At 36.8% G+C, this 27,379-nt stretch overlaps 1 protein-coding gene across 1 annotated transcript; it reads left to right on the top strand.

The window, feature by feature from the left end:
- LOC126971204 (serine/threonine-protein kinase Pak) lies at positions 1-26,730 on the top strand. The gene is made up of 13 exons (XM_050817372.1): positions 1-178; positions 420-553; positions 710-870; positions 4,682-4,853; positions 7,245-7,360; positions 9,267-9,368; positions 10,596-10,741; positions 12,119-12,247; positions 13,002-13,179; positions 14,992-15,193; positions 16,175-16,290; positions 17,177-17,395; positions 21,444-26,730. The coding sequence occupies exons 2-13, from the start codon at positions 442-444 to the stop codon at positions 21,525-21,527; spliced, it is 1,737 nt and encodes a 578-aa protein (XP_050673329.1). The 5' UTR covers positions 1-178; positions 420-441; the 3' UTR covers positions 21,528-26,730.
- Positions 26,731-27,379: the final 649 nt, after the last annotated feature.

Raw genomic sequence — 27,379 nt, 5'->3', positions numbered from 1 at the left:
CTTCGTCTTTTTTGTAAATTATACCTATTACCTTGCGATGTGTTTCTTGAATTCTGAGTAAAAATAATAAAGCTTATTAGCTTTAGGACTGAAAAATAATTGTATTTGTGGAACAGGCGAATTACTTGTTTGAAATGTGATTTGTGTTGCCTTATTCGCCGTGAGGTTTTTTGATCTTGTACGTATTCAAGGAGTAGAAAAAGATACATGAATCTGATTGGGAAACCTTGCGGGGCGCGTCCATGACTAATATTATTGCTACAGGGTTTTATTTTTCTCTATAATACTTTACATATTCTTATTTGTATTCTGAAAGTTGTGTATTTCGTGCGATGCTATATTTTTCGCTTTTAAACTCTTACTCCCATGCCCTATTATTAAATGTCAACATAGTTTAAAAATATATTTGGTCGTTACAGAAGTTCGGAAGAATATTAAAATATGTCAAGTGATGAGGATAAACCTCCGGCGCCACCGGTGCGCCTCACAAGTAACAGAGCGATAGATCGGGGCGATTCTGTTGCTTCAGTAGATATGAGGCCTCTACCCAAAGGTATCTTCCTTATATTCCAATCTAAATTATTGGTATAGGCACCACATATGGAACTCATTATCACCAACAAAAAATATCTTCAAATCTCTTCACATTATAAATTCTAAGCCAGGTTCTGGTACAAGGAATGTGTCAAAAAGTCATTTCTACTTTCAGAGCCAGATGATGGCGGTGAGAGGAAAAAGAAGACACTGAAAGCTAAAATTAAGGGTTCCAAGAGCACAGCACACAATGACAATAAACCAAATATAAGCTATCCAACAAATTTTGAACACACAGTGCATGTAGGATTTGATGCTGTTACAGGAGAGTTTACGGTAAGTGAATATATTATTATATCTTACAGCTTGTTTAAGGTTTCAAGAAAACCAAACTGTGTAACAATAAAGTGTGACATCTATGACACAGAAATATTAACAATATAACCTTATAATACAATTTTTCTTCTTTTTTGTTAACTTAATTAACATATTATTATATAATGCACAATACAAAATCTGCAACTTGTTTTTATTTATTTTTATACAAGAAAAGAGCTTAATAGTCCAATAACATTATTATTGTAAGCTTATATTATTGCTTTTCATATATTTTAATGCAGTTTTTTGTGTTTTTAAGTATGGTTTTAGTAAAAATAATAGCTAGTGTGAGAAAGTAGTGAATGACTTGCCATATCTAATCACAGATCTTGCAATCTGATAGTTGGTATGAAATTGTTTCAATATCTATTTAATTTCATGTCTTTCAGTCATAAAGCAGTAATGTCCAAGTATTATTGTGTTTTGGTTTGAAGGGCTGTGTAGTATGTGAAATTACTCCGCTAATGAGACCTCTTATCCCCTCATTGGCTAATCTGCCACAAAGCGTGCGGCGCCCATGCCAGTCTTAGGCTGCCGCACATAACCGACGCCAAGGTCAACAGGCTTGGGTTACACAATAAATTATTGCTTTTGAAGTGTTTCGGTTTGTTTATAAAAAGGAATGTCAATGCTTTTGTTATTAAACAAGCTAGCACTTTGTTATATAACATAAACAATAGATACTGCGAAATTTAAACAAATTTCATTTAAAGTAGGGCTGTCATTTTTAGATTTACCTACAGATTACATTTCGATTATTACTAACGAATGTATTAATTTTTTATAGATAATACAAAAAATAATTTTTAAATCGACTGCTACAGATAATTTTTACGGCTGACCGCATTTTGATGGCTTGTCGTATTTTACACAGATAAAGTTTTGAAATTCTTAACTTTTATAGTCTAAATTACTTTTCTTGTGGTATATGTCTCTTAGTGAAGAGCACTATTGCTATGCACCAAAAAATTTTAGTTTCAAACTATCCTTAGTTCCACCTCATTGCAATGGACACGGTGTATCAATATAAAATACGATCTGGTGAACATAATAGCTTGTCTATATACTATTTCTCCTAAAATAAATACTAATAATAATGTTTAGTCAGTCTACTTTTAGTGACAATCATTAGATAGATAAATGTTATAATTTCTATGTGTATGTTATGTGTAATAATTATAATAATATCTAATATATATTTATATATTGAGTTCCATGTATTGCCGCTTTTGTTTCAAGCTGCCTCTAACAGTAAGTAAATGCTTTTGCTTATTTTTATATCCATAATGTTGAACTTTAAAATTACTCAACATTTTATCATTTAATGTAAATGTTACTTACAATACATCAATGTTTTTTGTATTTGTTTTGTATTTTTGCGGTAATATGTGGTGCTTGAATTTAGTTGTAGAAATTGGTTTACTGTACTTTCTTGAGCCTGCCTAGCAGGGGTGTGCATATCATATAGGCAATTAGGCAGTGCCTACCTTGTCACGAACCTAAATAAATATAGCACTAGTGTTAAAGTTAATTTACTACCTACAGTAGGCAGTCTACAGATTGCATATACTAAGCAAGTAGCGTTTCATATAACTTATGTCGTACTGTCAGACTAATGTGCAACTACGACTATTTAGATCTACCGTACCTACCATGCTAGAAAACCAATGCACACCCCTGCTGCCTAGTTATATTGTGTGCTGAAACAAGCTATTAGTTTCATTTAATTATGTCTAATCCATAATTAGATGTCTAAAAAGTAAACAAAAAATGTCATGAAATGTTATTAACAGTGTTTGCAAAAATACTTAACCTGTATTTTCCTTAACTTATTGTAACCATACATTATTAAACCAATAACCTAAAAACTAATTTGAAGTATTTTATATAACATATTATTATAGTCTAAAATTTACATACATACATACATAAAATCACGCTTCTTTCCCGTAGGGGTAGGCAGAGACCACTTCTTTCCACTTGCTACGATCCTTACATACTTGTTTTGCTTCGTCCACTTTTCTTTCGTTATTATTCCTTTCATACATGCTCTCCGGCTTAGGGTACTCTTGACCCGGCCTTTTTTCAAGACATCCCTGATTTGATCTTGAAATGTCTGCCAACACTTTCATTCACACTGGCCTTATACATTTTCTTCGTCAATTGTTCTTCATTCATTCTCTCGACATGTCCAAACTAAAATTTATTTAAAATTTAGACTATAATAAATTAGTGTCTAAACTCTAATTGATACTAATTATATGTCTAAAATGTAAACTTAAAATTTCATGAAACTTTAAGACTGTTTGTAAATATGTTAAACCTTTGTTCTTTAATTTTTTGAAGCCATATATTATTTAACCATTAATGATTAACAAAGTGGCTTCAACCGTAAACCTTAAACAATTTTGTAGTCGACTCAATTCATACCAACTCCTGAGAATGCCTCATTAATGTCTATTTCAAATCTTTACATTTTTTATTGATATTATAATAATAATATAAAGTAAAATTATATAATACAATTAAATTTAAAATTAAATAAATTAAAATACAATTCTGTATTCAGGTCTATTTATTTCCCATTAGCCTCCTGGTGCACTGAACGCCAATGCTTGTTTATTGAGCAATCCAGACACCCGGCCAGCGTGCTCAGGATCTCATTCTTGGATTCTCGCAATCGGCTCCAGAATGTCTCGATATGCGATCTATGAGATCGCAAAGAAATCCAGTACTCTGGCCTCGGCGAACATGGCCGACGCGCTACAGTACCGAGGCAACTTCATCAGGATACGATACGCAACATTGTATTGCACCCTGATGTTGTTGATGGCACGCCTGGTGTACTTCGCCCAAAGTTGGCATGTATAGAAGCTTAGACAGTAAGCTCTAAACAGTGTCACCTTCACTGGGTCAGTGCACTTAGCAAAGCGACGCGACAGCATAATATTAGGCTATCTTTCTTTTTTAAAATTGTCACTTAGTTTTAGATTTGTAGGTTGTTCAAGAACTCTGAGTGTGTCTTTATTAATAAATTGTATTGGTAGTGATTATTATTTGCTTATTTTTTACTGCTTGAGAAAATTGATAACAGAATAAATTAAAAGAAAAGAGAAATATAGAAATTTGGTTTTTGTTTGCTTTGTACATATATTACTTACTATTTTAGATAATATAAGTTTTCTCGGTAAATGAATTTTTAATTCTTACAAGATATAAAGATTTTTAAACTACAGACCATAGTTTTAGCATTCTCTAGCGTTGAATGGATGTACTAGTTGCTTTGTGCTTGAATTGGATTGTTAAATAGAAAATATCATAATTGATGTTAACATTAAAAATAATCACCAAATCGCTATTTGCCCAAGTTGCATTTATAAATTGTATCCAATTGTATATCAATGTCCTCTGTATTTTGCAAATACATTTTAATTTGCAAATGTTTCAGTTTTGCCACTATTCCTATGCTCGGTTCCTATGCTAAGGATGTGTAAGGGCTATATTTCACTGTGGGATACCATGGTATGGTAACCAGATGCTGCTAGCAACAAAATATATACAGCTCTATAGAAAGTTACTCATCTGGTGTCCGTCACCAGCTCGGATGCACTCTGACTCTGGTGTCTAATTTGGTAGCTTACTGAGACCACGGTGAGGCGACTGGTTGCGCCACCGTTGAAATATAGCCCTAAGTGTACATCCATTTGTTTTACTATTTGTTGAACATCTATAACCTCCAATTATTCACCTATAACCTCACTGGTTACAGGGAATGCCGGAAGCATGGGCGCGGTTGTTGATGGCATCAAACATTAGTAAGCAAGAACAGAAAAGTAATCCTCAAGCTGTTCTTGATGTTCTTAAGTGGTATGATGCATCGGCCACACAGCCTCCAGTATCTAAATACATGACATCTGCACAGATGCATACAACTCATTCAGGTAAAATTTGTTTTTACATTACATAATTTACATAAAGTAATATTTGATTTGATTGATTGAAGGTTGGTCAGCCAGCTGTTATAGCAATGGGCAAAATATACAAAGAGACTGAACATAATAATTATACTTCTATAGGGTATTAAATATAAAATAATGTAGTTGGTTTTTTTTTAATTAATGGATTAAAATTACCATCAGCACAACTACCATGAAGTGTCATTATACAGGGTGGCGCAATAGAACGTGCATATTGCATCATATTTTTTCGCGGGGTAGAAAGTGCGCGGGCGGGGGGAGTCTGCATCGTTGGGTAGGCGGGCTCATGGAGTTTTAGTCACTATGAGTCACTTCGACGGGAAGCGTCGCGCATTTTACCAGAACTCTCGTTCATACATCGTTACTAGGCGTTTATATTGTTCTGAATACGGACTACGGCAAATTAGTGAAGCTCCGAGTGCTAATTTAATTAAAATATGGGTACAGCGTTTTGAAGAGACTGGTTCAACGTTTAAACCGCAAGCAAAAGGTCGTCCAAGAACATCTAGGACCGACGACAATATTGAGAGAGTTATGCAGTCTGTACGAGGAGATCCACAAATGTCTACTCGCAAGAGATCGTCTGTCTTACACTTATCGAGACGAAGTTTGCAACGAATTTTAAACTTGGATCTTAAACTGCATCCTTACAAGCTGCAGTTAACACAAGAATTGAAAGAGTCTGACTTCGGAGCAAGGCTCGTATTTGCTAATGAAATGCTTAATCGATTTTCCAATTTTGACAATATCCTTTTCTCGGATGAGGCCCACTTCCATATCAATGGGTTCGTAAACCGTCAAAATTGTCGTTACTGGAACAGTGAGAATCCCAAACTCAAGCACCAGAAACCACTGCATAGTCCTAAAGTGACAGTATGGGCAGAAATCTCTGGTAGAGGAATAATTGGACCGTTTTTCTTTGAAAATGCGCGGGGGCAACTGGGGTGTCGATTCTCCGAGCCTGCAACATGTAAGGCTAACGAACCGCCAATTACCTCATACTTCGCTTGCTAAATCAAACCATTTATTAATAACACCATGTTACAAGTCAAAAAACAAAAATAGGTCAATTTAAAATTCAAATTATCATTTTAAATAGGTAGGGAAGTCCTACCTCACAATAATACAGTATTATGTAATTATATATTGTTATGTATATAAAGAAAATAGATATTTTTTTACGTATTGTAAAATAAGTTTTACCTAGTCAAATAACTGCCATCTTGTAAAACTCCTCAACTGAGTAAAACGTATGTTTGAGAAGCCATTTTCGAAGTTGTGTCTTAAACACCGTTGTGGAAGTTGCATCTTTCTTTATCGACTTCGGCAGCCTGTTATACACAGATGGACCCATTATGTATACTGATCTCTCCGATTTACTCAGCTTATGGTCTGGCGTAACCAGTAAATGTGCGAGATTGCTGCTGCGTAAAGATCTAGATTTATTAACACCTTTCTGTCGGACGAGGTTTATATAATTATACATGTACAGTGCTATTTGATAAATCAGCTCGCAAGGTAGAGGCATGATTTTAAGTTCTCTAAACAGCTTTCTACAAGAAACATCGTCCGAGACGCCCACAATAAACGCTGCCCTTCATTGAGCGGCAAAATTTAACTCAACTCACACTGGTTAAAGGATTACTATTTTATTACTATTACCCTTACATCGTTTATACATCTAGATAGATAATGACCGAAAATGTTAAAACGTCGAAAAAAAAATTAACTTCTATTTTGAGCAATTCACGCACACTAACTAAGATACGAGTATAGCTAGACTCTAAAGTAAATAAACATGGACTGCATTTATCAGTTGTCTAGGAGCATAGGATCTATCTAAATCTATAAATAATGTAGGGATTACCCATTAAAAAACCGACTATAATAATATTAATGAACCTGCTAAGTTATTCTTTTTTAAGTTAGTTGAAAGGTTAAGTTGTGGTGTATTATTAACTAATTATTAGCAATTAATTAATTGTTGCCCTAGTTTTGTATATACTGGAATTGTAATATGTTAAATACATTTAAAAAATATATACCCATAATTACACATCAGTCACTTAAAGGTTAACCCCCTTATTCATAATAGTCTGCTAACTTAAATCATTGCTAATTCTCACCTAATTCAGATTGAGTTAAAACACTCCTTAGCGGCTGTTTAAAGTTAGCGGACCATTATGAATAAGGGGGATACACACTACACTATGAGGACTGAGGAACAGGTTCTAATAGTTATTTACAGATCATTCTATTTCTAAAATTTCCTGCTATGGAACCACTTGTATTACTAGAATCATATAGAATATGCATTTTATATTAATACTGTATTTAAAAAAATCTGTATTGCAGGGTCATCAGTCTCAAGAGTGTCTTCGAGCAGTCCATCATCATCAACCCCGACAGATACTGAACACCCAGAGCCTCCTCCTCCACCCCCCTCAAGACCTGATCGGACTAAGAGTATTGTGAGTTGATATATTTATCAGAATTTGTCATCATTACTATTCATTCTTCCTATTGTGGTTTATGTGGAAGGTATACCATAAGGTAGCCAATGCCATGTTAAAGTAGACCACCAAGCTTAGAGTATTTGTTTTATGATTTTAATGGTAGAGATCGGGGCTAAAGATTGATACAAGCAAATATAATTACAAAATTATTAAATATACTTAGTGATATTTACAAGTTAATCTTATTCTTTTTAATATATTTACACAAATTTTTAACAAAAGAGTGAAAACTAGGGAGATGAGGCATTTAAAGGAAGTCGGGTGGGGAATTTCATCAGCTATAAAATTGTACAAAGAAGGTTGCATTACAGGTCATTTGAAGAACAAATGATCCACATTACCTTCATATAGGCCACATTCACAAAGCGAATTGTCTCTCATCCTAAGTTTAGCTAAGGCAACTGGGGTACAAGCATAGTTAAGATAAACATGCCATGCAGGTCTCTCTCGGGAAATCGTCGACCAGTGCCGGGAGAAACTTGTGTGTTCTATCGAGTCCTCTCTTGAGAAGGTCGCGGAATGGGGTAAATTTAACCCCCAGAAGACTCAAGTTTGCGCGTTTACCACTAAAAAAAACCCCATTTGTCGTATCACCGCTCTTCGACAACACTTCCCTTAAAGCCTCGCCTAGTATCGGAATACTGGGTCTCGAAATCTCGAGCGATTGCCAATTTCGTGGTCATCTGGAGGGCAAAGCCAAATTGGCTTCAAAGAAACTGGGCGTCATTAATAGAGCACGGCAATACTTCAAGCCGGCCCACATACTAGCACTCTACAAAGCGCAGGTCCGGCCACATATGGAGTATTGCTGTTATCTCTGGTCTGGCGCACCCCAGTATCAGCTCGATCCATTTGACCGCGTGCAACGCAGACCAGCTCGAATTGTCGGGGACCCAGTGCTCTGCGAACGGCTGGATCACTTGGCGTTGCGTAGAGAAGTCGCTTCATTGTGTGTCTTCTACCGCATTTATCACGGGGAGTGTTCCGAAGAGCTGTTTAACCTGATTCCTGCCGCCGAATTCCACCTTCGCACGACACGCCACAAGTTAGGATATCATCCTCACCATCTGGATGAGTGGCGGTCCTCCACAGTGCGGTTTTCAAGGAGCTTTCATCCACGTACTACGAAGATGTGGAATGAGCTTCCTTGTGCGGTGTTTCAGGCACGAGACGACATGGGTACCTTCAAAAAAAGCGCGTACACCTTCCTTAAAGGCCGGAAACGCTCCTGTGATTCCTCTGGTGTTGCAAGAGATTGTGGGCGGCGGTGATCACTTAACAACAGGTGACCCGTACGCTCGTTTGTCTTCCTATTCCATAAAAAAAAAAACAATTTGTTACGTTCTAAAAGTGAAAACCCTCACATATGAGATTAGTACAGAAATAAAATTTGAAAACAAAATTTTATGATAGACGTGGGACTCGAACCCGCGACCTATTTTCCGTTCGAGCGCTCTTCCACTGAGCCAACCGTTCGAGTGACATTCATAAATCCTTAGTGAATGTCTTAGTGTTCAACTCTTTTGGTTGTGGCTGTAATTAATCCCAGAAGTGAAAGTTATAAGTTTAAAAACAACAAATTGTTTAGATTTGAAAAAGCATCTCATATCAAGTTAATCTCCTAATATTCAAATATTGGGGTTGAACAGGTTATCAACTGTAAAGTAGATCCTGTAGATGATGACATACAAGACGATACGTCAATCGAACGGTTAGCTCAGTTGGGAGAGCACTCGAACGGGACGCGAGAGGTCGTGGTTGCGAGTCCCGCATCGTTCATAAAATTTTGTTTTTATATTTTATTTTGCGTAGTTAAGATGTAAATGATAAATAGTATAACAAGTCATTTGTATATTTTCAGTATACTAAACCCATAGAAGAAGAAGAAACACCACCTACGAGGTCGACACACGCGCCCGCCACTCCTCCTCATGTGCCACATCCGGCACTCACAACTCATTCGGTAAATATTTATCACTTACGGTAGTTAAATACCACTTTATTTTAAAATAATCATAATAATACTACTGAGTACTGACAAACTCTTACACAAATTATCTTGCCCCAAACTAGGCATAGCCTGTACTATGGGTGCAAGACAACGACATATTTAATACAATATACTTACTCAAACATACATAAATACATATAAACATCCATGACTCGGAAACAAACATTCATATTCATTATATAAATGATTGCACCTACAGGGATTTGAACCTCTAGCTCAGTAGGCAGGGTCACTAACCACTGGTGTCGTTAAATAAATGGCCTCTTTAGAATTTGACCAGTAATATAAATTAATCCACTAGAAATACTTTAATATTTCACTGTTATATACTTCCGAGTATTTACCACACAATATATAGACTTAGTTAGGTGATGCAGCTATATTCTTATACACACTAAGCAAGTTTTAGGTAAAAAAGAAAACCAATGCCTATCTTAAGCAATTATCATATTCAGAAATGGAAAGTCTACTTTATCCTACTTAATAAGAATTAAACACACACACACACATAAATTTTTATTTATTTTAATTATGTTTCATTTGTTGAGGAATCACCGCGAAGATACAGTTTTAACTAGTTTCGGGGTCAGAGGTCCACCCTTTTGATATAGCAATACCGTTTTTGAATTTTATTACAATTAACAATAAACCCATATAAATTATAATTAACTAGTAATATATAATAGACATAGTAAATTTTGTAATTTAAGTTATTTGCAGTGAATGTGTAGAAATGATTTTGATCATATACTGACATATAACAACCTATATAACTAGTGACATATTGTATTGAATGTCTTCATCTACAGGATCTACTTTACAGTTGATAACCTGTTCAACCCCAATATTTGAATATTAGGAAATTAACTTGAGATAAGAGGCTTTTTCAAATCTAAACAATTTCTTATTTTTTTAAAATGATTACTTTCACTTCTGAGATTAATTACAGCCACAACCTGAGAGTTGAACTAAGACATATCAGGATTTATGAATGTCACTCGAACGGTTGGCTCAGTGGAAGAGCGCTCGGACAGAACCCGAGATGTAGCGGGTTCGAGTCCCGCATCGTTCATAAATTTTGATTACAAAATATCTAATTTAATTAATCCCAGTAATGAGGGATATGACTGATTTATTATAACATTGTTAATTTACATATATTGTTATTTGTTATTACAGATATCATCAAGTAGAGTGGATGTGTCGCCCGCACCTCTGCCGTTGGACCGCAACAAGAACCCCGCGCACACGCCGCCGGTGCACGCGCCCGTTGCGGCGCCCGTCACGCAACCTAATGGCACGCCCCCTGCCACCACCGACACCGGGTATGACATTTTCTTACATTATTTATACTAGATAGATTGTGTTCGAAGTAAATCCATCGAACAGCATTATATTACAAATATTGCTTAGTAGATAATATTAATTACTTATAACCATGTGTTCCCTTTAGTAAGGCAGTATGCGGGTGACCATTGATCGGGCCGGTCCTAGCTGCCATTGCCCATTGCAGGACCGGCCCGAGTGACCGTTTTGAACATTATTACATGAGATGCAGTGCGCGAGTGGCCATTGATCGGTCCGGTCCTGCTTACCATTGGCCGTTTGTCTGTAACCATTACAGGACTGGTCCGAGTGGCCATTTTAACCAATTAATGGTAGAGATCCGCGTGCTCACAAATGGAACCAATAATTATAGTTATTTACCAAGTGTCATCGATTGGTTTGGTATCTTAAGTAAATAAAAAATTTTACCATAAGGCCAATGTATGTGTCTGCCCCTAAGTGCATCCCTTTTCAGATTGTGACAGCTGTGAAAACGTCGAAAAAATAATTGTTTTATCGGTTGTCTAACAACAAGAGGCTCAGCATGCCGGCTAGATTATGGGTACCACAACAAGTCCTATTTCTGCCGTGAAGCAGTAAAGTGTAAACATTACTGTGTTTCGGTCCGAAGGGCGTCGTACCTAGTGAATTAAAAATTTGTTTTATCGGTTGTCTAATAACAAAAGACCCTATCTAGACGTATAAATTATCTAAGATCATTTTATGTTTGGTCTCTAAAAAAAATTTGGTGGTAGGGAAACACAGTCCAATATTACTAAAAAGCTAAGTCTCTACACCAAAAACTAGTAGTGTGTTAACAAGAACTACGCTGAACACAAGGCTGAAACATATGTACACTCATCGTCATCAGGATCAGAAGGTGGCTGATATCACATTAGGAAGCATGCTCTAATAGAGTCAGATACGACACATCATTAGATAGATATAGAATAGTAGTATCATACATTAGTAACAACTTAGTGTTCAATTCCTGCCGCCGAATTTCACCTTCGCATGACACGTCGCACATTAGAATATCATCCCCACCATCTGGATGTGTGATGTTCTTCCACTGTGCGATTTTCAAGGAACTTTCTTCCACGCACAACAAAGCTATGGAATGAGGTTCCGGGACGATATGACATGGGTAACTTCATAAAAACTAGTACACTCTCCTAAACGCCGGTAACGCTCCTGTGGTTCCTCTGGTGTTGCAAGGACTGCCTGCTCGGCGCTCGCTCTGCGCCCGCACTCGCACCGCACGCCGATCACACCCGAGCTATGACGAATACCGAATCGTCTTCGTTCTCGCTACTTGTGCTTGACGTTCTTGACTACGACATATATTAATTACTTGCATATATGTTACTTTACAGAAGATCAACTGGGCAACAGCAAAGAAAGAAGAAAATGACAGATGAGGAGATTTTAGAAAAATTAAGAACAATTGTCAGTGTCGGTGATCCAAATAGAAAGTATACCAAAATGGAAAAGATTGGCCAAGGGTGAGTTACATAATCTTAATATATATAAATTACGTGTTTTTCCGCGATGGACTCCTAAACTAATGAACGGATTTTAATGGGGATTATACTTCACGGAGTGCAGTTGGTCCAACTTGAGAGATAGGATAGTTTTTATTTCGATTTGGGACCCATAATTATTTTTATTTTCAATATTTGTTCTGTATGAAATTTTTTTCTATGAGAGAATTTAGTGACGCACGGTTTGACAGTTCCGCTGTGAAACAATTTCATTATAACAACAGGGAGCATTTTTACGAAATAATTTTAAATTAATTAATTTTAAATTTGTAACCAAAATTTATGGATGATGCGGGATTCGAACCCGTCCCTCTTGGCTTCCGTCCAAACGCTCTTACCAACTGAGTCAACCGTTCGAGCGACGCATCGAACGTAAATCTTGTTATGTCTTGTTCAACTCTCAGGTTGTCGCTCCATCTACAGGATCATCTACTTTACAGTTGATAACCTGCTCAACCCCAATAATTATTGCTTAGTAGGAAATTGACTTTCACTACCGCCCACATTCTCTTGCGACACAAGAGGAATCACAGGAGCGTTGCCGGCTTTTAAGGAAGGGCGCTTTTTTTAGGAACCCATGTCGTTTCGTCCCGGAAATGCCGCACAATGAAGCTCATATCACAGCTTTATAGAGCGTGGAAGAAAGTTGAAAACCGCAGTATGGAGGATCACACATCCAGACGGTGGGGGTTATTTATATTTTTACTTATTTCAGAGCATCTGGTACAGTATACACTGCAATAGAAACATCAACGGGCATGGAGGTAGCGATCAAACAAATGAATCTAAGTCATCAGCCCAAGAAGGAGCTAATTATAAACGAGATACTTGTGATGCGGGAGAACAAACACAACAATGTTGTCAACTATCTTGACAGTTATCTTGTGAATGAAGTAAGTGTCCAATTGATTTTATTTCATAACACACTATAGACATGTGAATTGTCTGGGATATATCCATAGACAAAAAAAAACATGTGTTCACATTTACAAGTGGTAGAAGTGAAATCTTGAAAAATCTTGGCTTCAAGATGGTCAGTACTTGTATAATATTGACGTTATATTCTTTAAAAATTATGTGAGTGAATTTTTACGATGCACGTGCACACCGACACCTGAATTCTACATCGTGAAGTTAGTTCTAGATGGCATGAAAATCGATAACTATGTTCAAGTTGTATATTCTAGTATTTTTATATTTAGAACACGTGTTTCGTAACAGTACAATTAAACAGTGTGAATAAATAAATATTATTTTGGTTTTCATATACGACGGTGATAGTATTTACTAATAATTTATTAGTAAGTATATATATTATATTGAATATTAGTGATAAAACTGATTTGAATAAACTGTTTTGAGTGCATTTATAGATTTGAGGTTAATTTTCGGTATGATTATTTACATCGTTAATTAAAAATTATTACATTATTATCTAAAAAATTTTGTTTTATTTCTGGTATATTAACAAATTTTATGTATAAATAAAAAAACTATAATTAATTTTCTATACTTGTTTATATTAACCTTAAATGCTGAGTGTTTATAGGTACTTTCTTCGATCTGAACTATTTGTTAAAATCACCGACGTCGGAATATACTAATATACTCGCGTCATACATAAGATAATCTCTTCTTCATCTATAATCGCCTGGTACCAAAATACTCTATAATGCTTCCTATCACATTTTCTTCCACGTTAAATCTTATGAATTTATGTGTCTGTCTCTTTTTAATGTCGCTTTTAAGTTTCATTGACTTTCAAATCACAATGACGAAGTTTTCACTTCAAAAAACAGTATGTGTCTACTTATGAACGCACGCAATAGTTATTCTTATTTGGCGTAATAAAACAAAAATGCTTTAAAAAAATTATTCCTCATGCTATTTTACGCTTGTAGAAAAAACAATATGTATATATAACTATAAAAATACTTTAATCTTGACTTCTTACTTAAGGCGATTAAGAGGAAGCCAACCCTAGATAATCCGCCACTTTCAATCGATCTTATTGACTTACTACAATAACTACTTAATCCGTCACTGAATGGATACAATCGTCTATATCAATCGTCTATGCTTGTGGCGGCGACGTGGGGCGGGTCGTTCCCTTCCCTAAAATATGGTCGAGGGAGGCGATGGCTGGTCCATGCGTCATGCTCGTGAACGGGTGCTACTCGTGGGGGCTGGATGATCTTGTTACCGGGAGGTCTGCTTGATGGGTTTTTATATTATTATTATTTCCTTTAAAGTTAAAGTTATTATATATTTTATTTTATGAAATGCTCACATAATGCCTCTATTTATTTACGATATGTGTGGATTGATGCATCTACTATACTCAATAACTCTTGTATTTATAAGTATTAATTTACTTTTTTTTTCTTGATTTACTCATGTAAGCCTTTCAGTTTTTGACATTTGAGTATTTTTGTTGAGTCACTTTGCATATATTGTAATTAATATGATTTGTAAAACAACTAAAATGTAAATCTTGACTTAAAAGAGTGGCAATGAGTTTCTTGCTACTTCTTCTCATTAGCTCAACCCTTTACGAAGTAGCGGTAAATTCAATAAGAAACAATATTTTATATATTTTTTGTTTGACATTCATAAGTGTCATTTCTGTGACCTACATGAATAAAGTGAATTTGAATTTGAATTCAGCTAAATCAATGTATGTACACTGCGTTTTCTTTGTTTAGGAATTATGGGTGGTAATGGAGTATCTTGCCGGTGGGTCTCTGACCGATGTGGTGACGGAGACATGCATGGACGAGGGGCAGATAGCGGCGGTGTGCCGCGAGGTGCTGCAGGCGCTTCACTTCCTGCATACCAACCACGTCATACATCGCGACATCAAGTCGGATAATATACTGCTTGGTCTCGATGGACAAGTCAAGCTAAGTATGTATACATAGTCCTGTAAATAGGTTAGATGTGGCCGCTGTGATGTCCGTCTGAGGTGGGTGGGTACAGGCATTATTTAAATATTATTTTTATTGAACATCAAAAACTACTACCCTGTCAAAAACTGTCACCCATTCGAAATAGTGTGCCTCAGACGTGAGAAGAACGGGCCGGCCTTTTCTTTTAATAAAAATATGGATTATAATGTAATATCGTACAAAAAAATTATAATTAAATATCCTGAGGGTGTCCGCGCCATTCCCAGTCTGTGGAAGAAAATCATTTATGTCATAGTAACTTTAACCACACAAACGTTTTTTAAGAATTCTTTTAGATTTCGTAACATATTGTGTTTCGGTTTGAAAGGTGCCGTTGCTATAAAATTACTGGCAGTGATGAGACATCTTACATGCCGTCAAAGTGACGAGCGCACTGCATAGTAATGGCCAAGGTGAATCACCTGCCATCTGGTGAATGCCTTTAGTCATCTTGTCACTTTTTCTCATAAAAAACCATAGCAATACGCGTGACAGTTGTCGCCATTGTGATTTACAGGAGCTGATTTCAAACAAGTATTAGCATTTCATCTTTGCTCAATCCAACAAACAATGTCAAAGCTATGCTGTACAATGCCACAAAACAGTAATACAACAGTACTTTAACTTCATACTGGAGCGCCTGAATCTACTCAAGCACACATACACATGAATTTCACGGCTGCTAAGCAATCTTGGGGAGACTAAACTATTGGATGCCACACGGTACGCCGCCGTAACTGGATTGCTGTCCGAGTAAAATTAGCTGCGCCAAGCCGTCCGCGTTGTCAATATTTTTGTATGTACCAACCCTAGCGCTCCGCTCAGACATGGTTTAAATTTCAAGCAGAGTTACGCTGAGTTACGCTTCTGTTCTTTTACTTGTATTGTGGCAATGCTCAAGCTCTTCGAACATGTGTTAAGAACTTATATTAATTTACAGCTGACTTCGGTTTCTGTGCGCAAATATCTCCAGAGCAGAACAAAAGAACGACGATGGTGGGGACACCATACTGGATGGCACCAGAGGTTGTTACGAGGAAACAGTACGGACCAAAGGTATCGTGAAAAATTTGTATTACACTTTAGGCCCGCCCTAAACATATGAGATATATAAATGTTTTTCACTCATTTTAGTATCTCGACCATCTACTGTGTGCCTATTTTGCCTGTATGCCTATTAAGACACCTTCGGCCTTACAAATAAACTCGGTTTAAAGTTATGCCTGAGCATACACCAAGAATATGCAAAATCTTTACAAATACATACAGACATTTTGCTTATGATTGGTTTATACGGACGTATAACGTTTCCCTCGTTTACATCATATTCTGTAAGTCTGCTTTGACATTCGGAAAAGTTCAGAATATTCTTTGTATTGAGTGTATAGTCAACAATGTTTTTTTTCATACAAATTTATGGTTTATTCTCTAGTATAATTTTATACCCAGTGTATTTGTAAGGCCGCCTGAGTACAAGCCCTTTTAAGCCCAAAAGAGTTGCTCAACTTGACACACAATTAACTTGTGTGTAAGGTTTCAAATCCAAATATTTTACTTATTCTTTCACTTTCGACGTCAAAAACTACCCATTGGAAAATGAATGCTTCCACCTGAGAAGAATGGGCACGTGAAACTCAGCAGGCTCCTTTTTTTAATAAAATATTGTCACAATGTAATATTGTACAAAAAAAAATATTTTTGAATAGCCTGCGGCGGTAGCTCCATTCCTAATCTGTGACTGCCGTAACCTGCTACCCGCTGACATCTTAGTACCCCATCCCCGCCACCGTGTGTCACCCCGTGGGACGGTCGTGCACGAATTTGTCGGACTATAGTACCTAGCGGATAGGAATCGAATCAGCGCCTCTAATGAAAGGCAACGGCACTAGAGTTTCCCCTCCGATGCTCTGATAACGAAAGCTTTATTCAAGATTGTTTGCAGGTTGATGTTTGGTCGCTAGGTATAATGGCCATTGAGATGATCGAAGGGGAGCCTCCATATCTCAATGAAAATCCTCTGAGAGCGTTGTACCTCATTGCGACTAACGGGAAACCAGACATCAAGGACAAGGAGAAACTAAGTGCAGTGTTCCAAGACTTCCTTGACCAGTGCCTCGAGGTGGATGTCGACACGCGTGCGGCCGCACTCGATCTTCTCAAGGTAAGTTCTATCTAAACTTGAATGATCACTGATATTATAACTAATTCAGTCTTGCTTCTATTAATAATAATAATAAATCATTTTATTTTCAGGCATTACCCATAGATATACAAACAATCTTAACTTAAATTAAATTACATAATACTGTTGAGTTTAATTTGATATTAATTAAATTACAGATAAAATTACAGTTTAAATGAAGTTATACTTATACTTAACATAAAAGTGACAGGGTGAAGTTGGTTCTTAAAATTTTCTGACGTTTGCGACATTCGTTATTGAAGATAATATACTTCTTTAGGCGCGTTATGAAGAAATTATGGAGTGAAATTTTAAGATGCGCGCGCATCACTGTAACACAAAATTAACAGGGTGAAGTTGGTTCCTAAAATTTTCTGACATTTGCGACATTCGTTATTATTTTTTTTGGTTTCTTCGTCCATTATCAGGACAGGCAAAGGGTTCAAGCCCATACAGCCGTATTCATTAATTAACAATTAATTGTTAAAGCCATCTTTGCAAGATTTTTACAATATTATTCGTAGAATAGCAGAAGCAATGATAATTTTAAGGATTTTTGCTTTGTTAGGCCAAAGAAGTATAACTTCTTGTATAGGTACACCCAACGTTTTAAATTTTAAATCAGGTATCAATGCCAATCGAGTTTGTTTTTAGTTACTCCAACTTGAGCTTAACAGCCACTTATAAAGTTCTTCATTGTCGAAATTTAACTATAAAGCATTTCTAAAAACAGAGCTTGTTTAATTCCGCGAGCAAAGGAACACAACAATGAACTAGCTTTTTATCAAATTAAGAAAAGGAATAAGGTTTCTATTAATATAAAATTTTAAGGGTATATATAGGCTTATGATAATATAGCATTTCTGTTTAGGGGTATCCTAAAGGTGTGCTATTATTCACTCGAGAGTTATAAGCACCAGTGAAAAGGAATGTCGATCTTGCTTCACAAACCTATATATTTTATAAACATGTTTATTTTATCTGATACTGTTCGACATCATTTGAGAATAATCCGTACCGGTATATATAAAGGCGCTTTTTATTCACAGGGTTATTCAGTGATTGAGCGAACTGCAAAGTTCTTAAGAGGAAATGTAACCGTGCCTCCAGATTTTTTAAGCGGCAAATCGCCCGTGCGAAATCTAAGCACGTCGTCAAAATCGGCAAGCAGCTTTCCAGTTACCCGAACGGAACACGCAAGTTCTGGTCGTTGTCGAAAGCTGCTCTTGGTAACTTCAACCAGCCGTCCCTGCCCCCGTTGCACATGAGAAATGACACCCTGGCCCATACGGCAAAAAAGATGGCAAGAGAGCTGATCTCCTTTGCGCTCTTTTTGCCTCCAACTCGACTCTTGAAGACAACGGAAAAACACCGCCGACCATCCCGCGGTGTCAGAGCTCTATGCCTGAAGTACAGTTCAGACAGAAAACTGTTAGGAGAGCTATGTTTTCGTTGGACGTCAGGAAGTGGAGCGGGCCGGATGGCATTTCTCCAATCGTGCTTAAAACGTGTGCCCCTGAGTTGACGCCGCTGCTAACGCGTTTATTCCGGCACTCTTATTCCAAAGGCCTTCAGCCCTTGTCCATCCGATCCAAAAAAAGGAGACAGTTCGGATCAGGCAAACTACTGGCCTATTGCTATTACCTCCCTGCTCTCCAAAATCATGGAGAGCATAATCAGCCGCCAGCTCTTGGTTTATCTAGAAGTTAATCAACGACCGACAGTACGGCTTTCGCCATGGTCGGTCGGCAGGAGATCTTCTAACACATAGATGGGTGGCGGATATTGAAAGCAAGCGGGAACGCCTGGCAGTTAGCCTGGATATAGCGAAGGCCTTTGATCGTGTATGGCGCTCCTCTCAAAACTTCCATCATTTGGGCTTCCCGAGAGCTTGTGCAAGTGGACCTCCAGCTTCCTCACTGGGTGGAGCATACAGGTCGTTGTCGACGGATATTGCTCGAACCCGAAGCCCGTGAATGCTGGAGTGCCCCAAGGCTGTGTGCTATCTCCTACGCTGTTTCTTCTGCATATCAATGATATGTTGGACACCTCCAACATACATTGCTATGCAGACGACAGCACTGGTGATGCTGTATACACGGGCCATGCAGGTCTCTCTCGGGAAATCGTCGACCAGTGCCGGGAGAAACTTGAGTCTTCTATCGAGTCCTCTCTCGAGAAGGTCGCAGAATGGAGTAAATTGAACCTTGTCCAATTTAACCCCCAGAAGACTCAAGTTTGTGCGTTTACCACTAATAAAACCCCTTTGTCGTATCACCGCTCTTCGACAACACTTCCCTTAAAGCCTCGCCTAGTATCGGAATACTGGGTCTCGAAATCTCGAGCGATTGCCAATTTCGTGGCCATCTGGAGGGCAAAGCCAAATTGGCTTCGAAGAAGCTGGGCGTCATCAATAGAGCACGGCAATACTTCAAGCCGGCCCACATTCTAGCGCTCTACAAAGCGCAGGTCCGGCCACACATGGAGTATTGCTGTCATCTCTGGTCTGGCGCACCCCAGTATCAGCTCGATCCATTTGACCGCGTGCAACGCAGACCAGCTCGAATTGTCGGGGACCCAGTGCTCTGCGAACGGCTGGATCACTTGGCGTTGCGTAGAGACGTCGCTTCATTGTGTGTCTTCTACCGCATTTATCACGGGGAGTGTTCCGAAGAGCTGTTTAATCTGATTCCTGCCGCCGAATTCCACCTTCGCACAACACGCCACACGTTAGGATATCATCCCCACCATCTGGATGTGTGGCGGTCCACCACAGTGCGGTTTTCAAGGAGCTTTCTTCCTCGTACTACAAAGCTGTGGAATGAGCTTCCTTGTGCGGTGTTACCGGGACGATACATACGACATGGGTACCTTCAAAAAAAGCGCGTACACCTTCCTTAAAGGCCGGCAACGCTCTTGTGATTCCTCTGATGTTGCAAGAGAATGTGGGCGGCAGTGATCACTTAACACCAGGTGACCCGTACACTCGTTTGTCCTCCGATTCCATAAAAAAAAATTGAGCGATAAATTAGTGAACGCTCATAATTATGTGATACCTATGACAAAACGTGATACAAGTATTAATTATTGTGTTGTGTTAATCAATTATTATTGAGTCTGTTACTGGTACTTAGTAAGGAGTATATTACTGACTGCTGCGACTTGTAATAAATTATTTGCGGAAATATGCTGGTCTTTTAAGAAACATGTAGTCCCGACACGTAACATTAGTAGTCTTGATCCATAGATACCAATTTATTGTAATAACATGAACTAACGTAACTCTGATGTAAAAATTAAAATGGCGGCCTTTTTAGGGGCACACTATTTCTTGAGTGTGCCACATGAATAAAATGAAGAATAATTTTGATCGATAAGTGATGTAAATGAATTACCTCCTTTAAAGGGAGTTTCTATGTATTTTTATGGAATACGAGGACAAACGATCGTACAGGCCACATGGTAAGACCGCACATACTCTCTTGCAACGCGGCAACGAAACAATCACAAGAGCGTTGCTGTCAGGTATACCTGCTTTTTTTGAAGAGTGTGCTATACTGTACGACTATCTGTTTTTTCTTAAGGGAATTTAGTATAGTGCTACCAACTCTTGCAAAGTTTAATTTTTATATTAAAATAAATCTGATGACACAATCTGATCATGAAATAGTGCTCCCCCGGGACATTATAAGATTAAGGAAGATCGCAGGGCCCAAGCGTGTCGGAAGCGGCGACTAAGGGCATTTGCAGTGGGAGGTTCCTTTGCACAGGATGCCAGCTAGATCATGGGTACCATAACGGTTCTATTTGCCCTGAAGCAGTAATGTGTAAGTAAGCATTTTTGTTTCGGTCTGAAGGCCGCCGTAGCTACTGAAATTACTGGGTACATTCAAATTCGATTGTAGTGCCGTTCATGATTTTTTGGGTTTTTCAAAAATCTGATAGGGCGTATCCATAACCATCAGCTGAAGGTTCTGCTCGTGCCTTATTGTCATAAAAAATAGTACTTTTAATCATTTCTTTGCAGCACCCGTTCCTTAAAATGGCACGTCCGTTGGCTTCGCTGACACCTCTGATAATGGCCGCGAAAGAAGCAGCCAAAGGACATTAACACAGGCCCGCGGCGCCCGCCGCTCCAGCCCCCGACTAGCGGCCGTGATGGTGATAGAAACGCGAAGATTGTTGCGACCGCGACCTACATAGTGGTCGTCAGCGACCAACCGTTTCAACATAAGCGACCACGATCGCGACCAGTGCCTCCCTTGTTTCGCACGCCCACTCGACCTCATCACCCATCCAGTATAGATCAGTAAGTGGCTGCGTATACAAGTATAGTTGACATTCGACGATAATACAGTCCAGTAGCGTATCTGTAGTGTCGTGTAGATTAGCCGTGTCGTGTTGATACTCGATAGTGACCAACACTGATTGACGTGTTGCGTCCGACCCGGTGAGCTTACGGATAGTGTAGATATAGCGGTAGATAGAGGGATCGACGTTACGATATCTGCAATTGAAGACTGGCAGTTTATATTAGACTTATAAATATTAGATTACTGTAGTCGTACGTTTGAGATCAGCTTAATACTGTGATGAGATGTGGGTAGTTGGATGTAACACGTCAATGTAGACCGGAGCTTAGACGTAATGTTATTATGAATTGGGCTGCCATCTATTTTATATTATTTAATTTTGTCGTATATTATCTGATTTCTAATCTATTTTTTTTAAATTTCCGTTATGTTTTTTATAGTGGCAGACGTTGGTACGTACGGAAATAATCGTATGGAGAATGTTCGATTAATGTAGTATGATAGAGTCATTACTATTTTCTTATCTACTTACAATAAATAAAAAGAGATAATTGCTTCGTTTGTTATTTTTGTGCGTCTTATTTTATTTTAGACTGAATTATAATATGCATTAGTTTTGTGTGCGATGAATGAAGTATATAGTTAAAAGTATCAATGCTAGTTTTATAATGCGAGATTTATTTATGATTCGTGTAACCTATCAACTGCTTTAATAGAATAATAGTGTTTCATTGACTTTGTATCTTTTGTATAGCAATGCGCAATATGAGTAAGCCAAACTATACTCTGGTCACGAAGCCGCCATTTTGTCGGTTATTGACCTATCACATAGTCGCAAATTGACAATTAATATATATTTATATTATAATATTAATTTTACTAGAAAATCTATTTAAAGGACTAGCTTAATGCTTTATACAGGATGGCCGAGAAGTTCGCGTCCAAAGCTGAAATTTGAAAGCCTCATGGTGATGAGTATCCGAATCACCCTTATGTATGTTCTACGATTTTGCTTAGTTTAGGAGATAATAATTTTTTCCCCTTTTATCCGCGTTTTTCACCTAATTGTGGTATAGGACTTGTTTCTAATTTTTTTGAACACGTTTAGTTAATTTTATTGTTGATAATTATTAACTACAGTTGCAATAACCACATAAGAAACTATGAATAGTTTAGACAATGCGGAATTGGTTTAGAATTGAGTCGTAAGTTCAAGATAAATGCTCCAGCCAGATAAATGCATGAAAATGTTCAAGGTATCAAAAATAAAAGAACCTATTCCCAGAACATTGGCCAATAAAATGAGCCAATTTCAAATTTTAGCTTTGGACGTCAACTTCTGGGCCACCAGTATGTTACATAAATTCTGCTTAGTTAGAAAAAGAACAAAACAAATATCACTAGAGCACTATTCAACAATATATAATAAAAGTCTTTCAGCAGATTATACTATGATGTGGCATTTAATGTATTATTTAAATATAAAATTCGGGCAAATGGCGGGCTACTCATTTTGCGATATTTTTTTATGACTTTTAATCAGTATATTTATGACAAGCAGTTTTATGTTACAATATTGTTTTATCATTTATGTATGTTATTATTCAAAATGATAATTATGCAAAATATGAAAATTGTAATTTTTTTTTATTTCATTTTTATTGTTAGTCATGGCAGTAATGCATTTACGTAGTATTAAGTTTATATAGTCTATCATTATGTGACATTTTAATTGAAATGGTGAATTTGTTGCAAGACATATAAGAAATTGACAATTTATGAATGTAATAATTGAGATTATCAAGTTTATGTTTTAATTTGTATTTAAGTTGCTGATCAAGCCATAAAAAATAATTATGCTAATAACCAGCTTTATAATATTTAACCTTGCTATTAAACGTTTTTATCATTCGATGAGAGCTATAAAAAAAACTATTATTGTTTTACAAATATATAACTTGGCTAAGATCAACAAAATCTTATTGAAATAATAGATGTACTTTGTCTATGGGTAACAACAAAATTAAAAAAAATATATCAGCACAGTATATATGTCTGTCTCTCTTTAACTATATGCTAAGTTGTGCCGACAGAAGCTGTTTATAATTATTAGTGGCTATACATTTAATTATACTTATATTGTTTATTGATTATATTAAAGAATATATTAATAAACTAATTTTAGGTTATCTGAAACTAGTAAGCATAACATATTTTTATAATATTCAAACAAACTTCAGTACTGTGAACACATGTGTCGTAAAGCAATCATATTAGAGATAGTTATTATAATGTTGAATTATATAAACCTGAAATTATTTAATATTCATAAATGTTTCGTGATGACAATATTAAACAACATAAAAATCTTTTCATTTATGTGCTCTAACTAACTCTTAACTAAAATCTTCTTCTATGCGGCATGCAAGAATGGGCGATGGTTATCACATACCGTACAATGTTTAATCATCAGTTTTACTCAGGTAATGAAAGCTCGAGGAAATGACACTTATGAATGTCACAAGTTTTTTTTTCTTTTACTAGTTTCCTCCACTTCGGAAAAGGTTGAGCTTTAATGAGAAGAAGTGGCACGAGACTCACTGCCACTCTTTTAAATCAACATTAACAGCTTCATCATTTTACAAATTATTAATCAACTAGCTGACCCAGCAAACGTTGTATTGCCGATATTAAAATTGCGACACAAAAGTAACTGTTGATCGTGGATGGGTGAAAATTTGAAGTTGTATGTATTTTTTAATGATGACTCATAATAATCAAACAAATTTAAAAAAAATTGGTGTGGACCACCCTTAACATTTAGGGGGATGAAAAATAGATGTCCGATTCTCAGACCTACCCAATATGCACTCAAAATTTCATGAGAATGGGTCTAGCCGTTTAGCTACAAACACCGCGACATGAGAATTTTATATATTAGATAGTAAAGTGATGGAACAAAAATATTCAAACGTCAAATACTCAATGCCTTGAGTACAGTAGATGCGCGGTATTAGGCGAGCAATTTTATAAGCGATCATAAAAAATGTATATAAAAAACTATAAATTTAAAAACATGGCTTACACAGCGTGGCGATTGTATGTCTACATTAAATAAATACACGGGTAGAACCGTAATCATAAAAATATATTCAAAAATGAAATATATAATTCATCGAAATAAATCATTTTTCCATAATATCATAATTTTGGAACAACCTTACATTATGTAAGAAATATAGTAGCCGCGGTCTAGCGTAGGCAGAGACACCTATTTCGTGCCGTCTTATGCGACCACGTAAGGTTGATTAATATTTTGTTTCCCAAATATATAATTTATTTGTTTTTTAAAATTTCAGTTATTTACTTTAAATTTTAGATAAAAAATTATACAAATGCAAATACAACTGAAAATAAAATTTTATGAACGATGCGGGGGTCGAACCCGCGACCTCTCGCGTTCCGTGCGAGCGCTCTTTCCATCTGAGCCAACCGTTCGACTGACGTATTCTTCATAAAATCTTGTATGGTTTGTTCAACTCTCAGGTTGTGGCTTCATCTACAGGATCTACTTTACAGTTGCATTTTAGGAAATTGACTTGAGATGTCGCTTTGCAAGAGCAAATCTAAACAACTTGTTGTTTGAAGTTTAAAAACATAATTTATTTTTTTACGATTAAGGTTAGATAGCTGTACACCAATGTCACCGTGATAGCGCCACCCTGTATGTTATCGTTTGTATATTGCTTAGTTATATATCATATAGGTACTTATAGCAACTGTAGAGTTATTTACTGCTATCTGTTATGTGTTGCCAGAAGATAATATAGTTGAGACTCGTTTTTAGCTAACCATAACGCCTTTTCGTGTCAAACAGCATGTTTTTACTCTCAATTCTCAAAGACCGATAACGCTTATTCAACTAATAAAAATCCCGCATCGCTTTGTGGTTAAAAAATGGCTTTAAAACATTAACATCGCTAATGCGTGGTAAATGCGCAACCTCACACGAATTTTGCTTAATACAGTCGAAATCATTTTTTCAAGAGCGAAACGTAAATACGTGTTGCGATATTTTTTAATGACCACAACACTTTTTTTCACTCAATGAGCATTTTCAATTTTTAGCGATTCGATTTAGTGACGTGTTAAAATTAAATAGTTTGTTATTTTTTAATGATATTTATTTCATTTCTGGTATTAAATATACAAATTTCATTTGTACTAAAATTTATGTGCATTCGAACCCGCGCTCTTCTAACTAAGCCATCGGACGGATACTGCATGATCTAAATCATAACAAGAATACCGAATTCTTGTTCAACTCTCAGGTTGTGGCTCCATCTACAGGATCTACTTTACAGTTGATAACATGTTCAACCCCAATATTTGCATATTAGGAAATTGACTTGACATGTCGCTCCTTCAAATATAAACAATTTGATATTTTTAAGTGATATCCCTCACTTCTGGGATTAAGTAGACAAATTTAATTTGTACCAAAATTTATGAATGATGCGGCATCCGAACCCTCGCCTCCCGGGTTACGCCCCAGCGCTCTTTCAAATAAGCCACTAACTGTCGTATCTGCTCCATTGTGTTAAAATTGTTTAAAAAAAAACTACCGCAAAAAAATGAGGAGAGAGTTAGGAGAGCACATAAATGAAAGTGTATGTTTGTCCGGCCTATACCGCTGTTGTACAAAAAAAAAATATAAATCTGACTTAGTCGTTCAGTGCGCGTGCATTTCAAATACTATTATGTAATAAGATATGTATTAACTATGTGATCATGAAGATGAATTTGAACTAATATTATTAAGATGAATGAAGATAGCACTACTGTATCTAAACGTAAGCTAAAGTGTATTAATAAATGTAATGCGGAACATGTGGTTTCTTCATGTTATACATATGTTTTGTTTAGATAACACCCGTGCCATGCATGAGCATTGTGCATGTTATGACATACAACATGATAAATAAAAGACTCACCTTGATATTCACTTGTTTGATTTTAATATCCAAATGTTGTGAGCCTTTTCGAGTGTACATTCCGCTAAGATTCGTCTTCAATCAATTCGCCGCGAGTTTCGCCTCTACACGAGGCATCCTCACGTGATGTTGACTATCCAAATTCTGGCACGAGACAAAACACGTGTCGAATTGATTGAAGACGATCTAAGCGGGATTTACACTTAAGGCTCACAACATTTGGATAACTGGATTTCCTCAAAGTAACGCCTAATTCAATTTTTTTTTTATTTGAATAACTTCGATTTGATAATTCTGAAATAAGACGTCATATGCCATCGCGGACTTTTCTGTAGACAATTACACAATTCCATCGTAAATTATTTTGTTATATCTCGCATTTTCGTTGAAAGCTGTTGGTTTGTTGTTTCGTTAAATTGGTGAAAACAGAATGACGATCGGTGCAGTAGTTTTTAAGTTTATCGCGAACAGACAGACAAAATGCGGCGAAAGACTTTGTTTTATAATATGTAGTGATTTGAGATTCCTATGAAAGTACTGTTGTCAAGCGTAAGGCTGCTATCAGCGGCGCTCGTATCCATCAGAAAGGTTAATGATAACTTTAACATTCAACACCATACCACCATACTGATTTTATGCACAAAGAGTCGATGTGT

Source organism: Leptidea sinapis, chromosome 23 (assembly GCF_905404315.1).
Source record: "Leptidea sinapis chromosome 23, ilLepSina1.1, whole genome shotgun sequence".
Classification (NCBI taxonomy): Eukaryota; Metazoa; Arthropoda; class Insecta; order Lepidoptera; family Pieridae; genus Leptidea; species Leptidea sinapis.
This window is presented reverse-complemented; position numbering and strand designations above follow the sequence as displayed.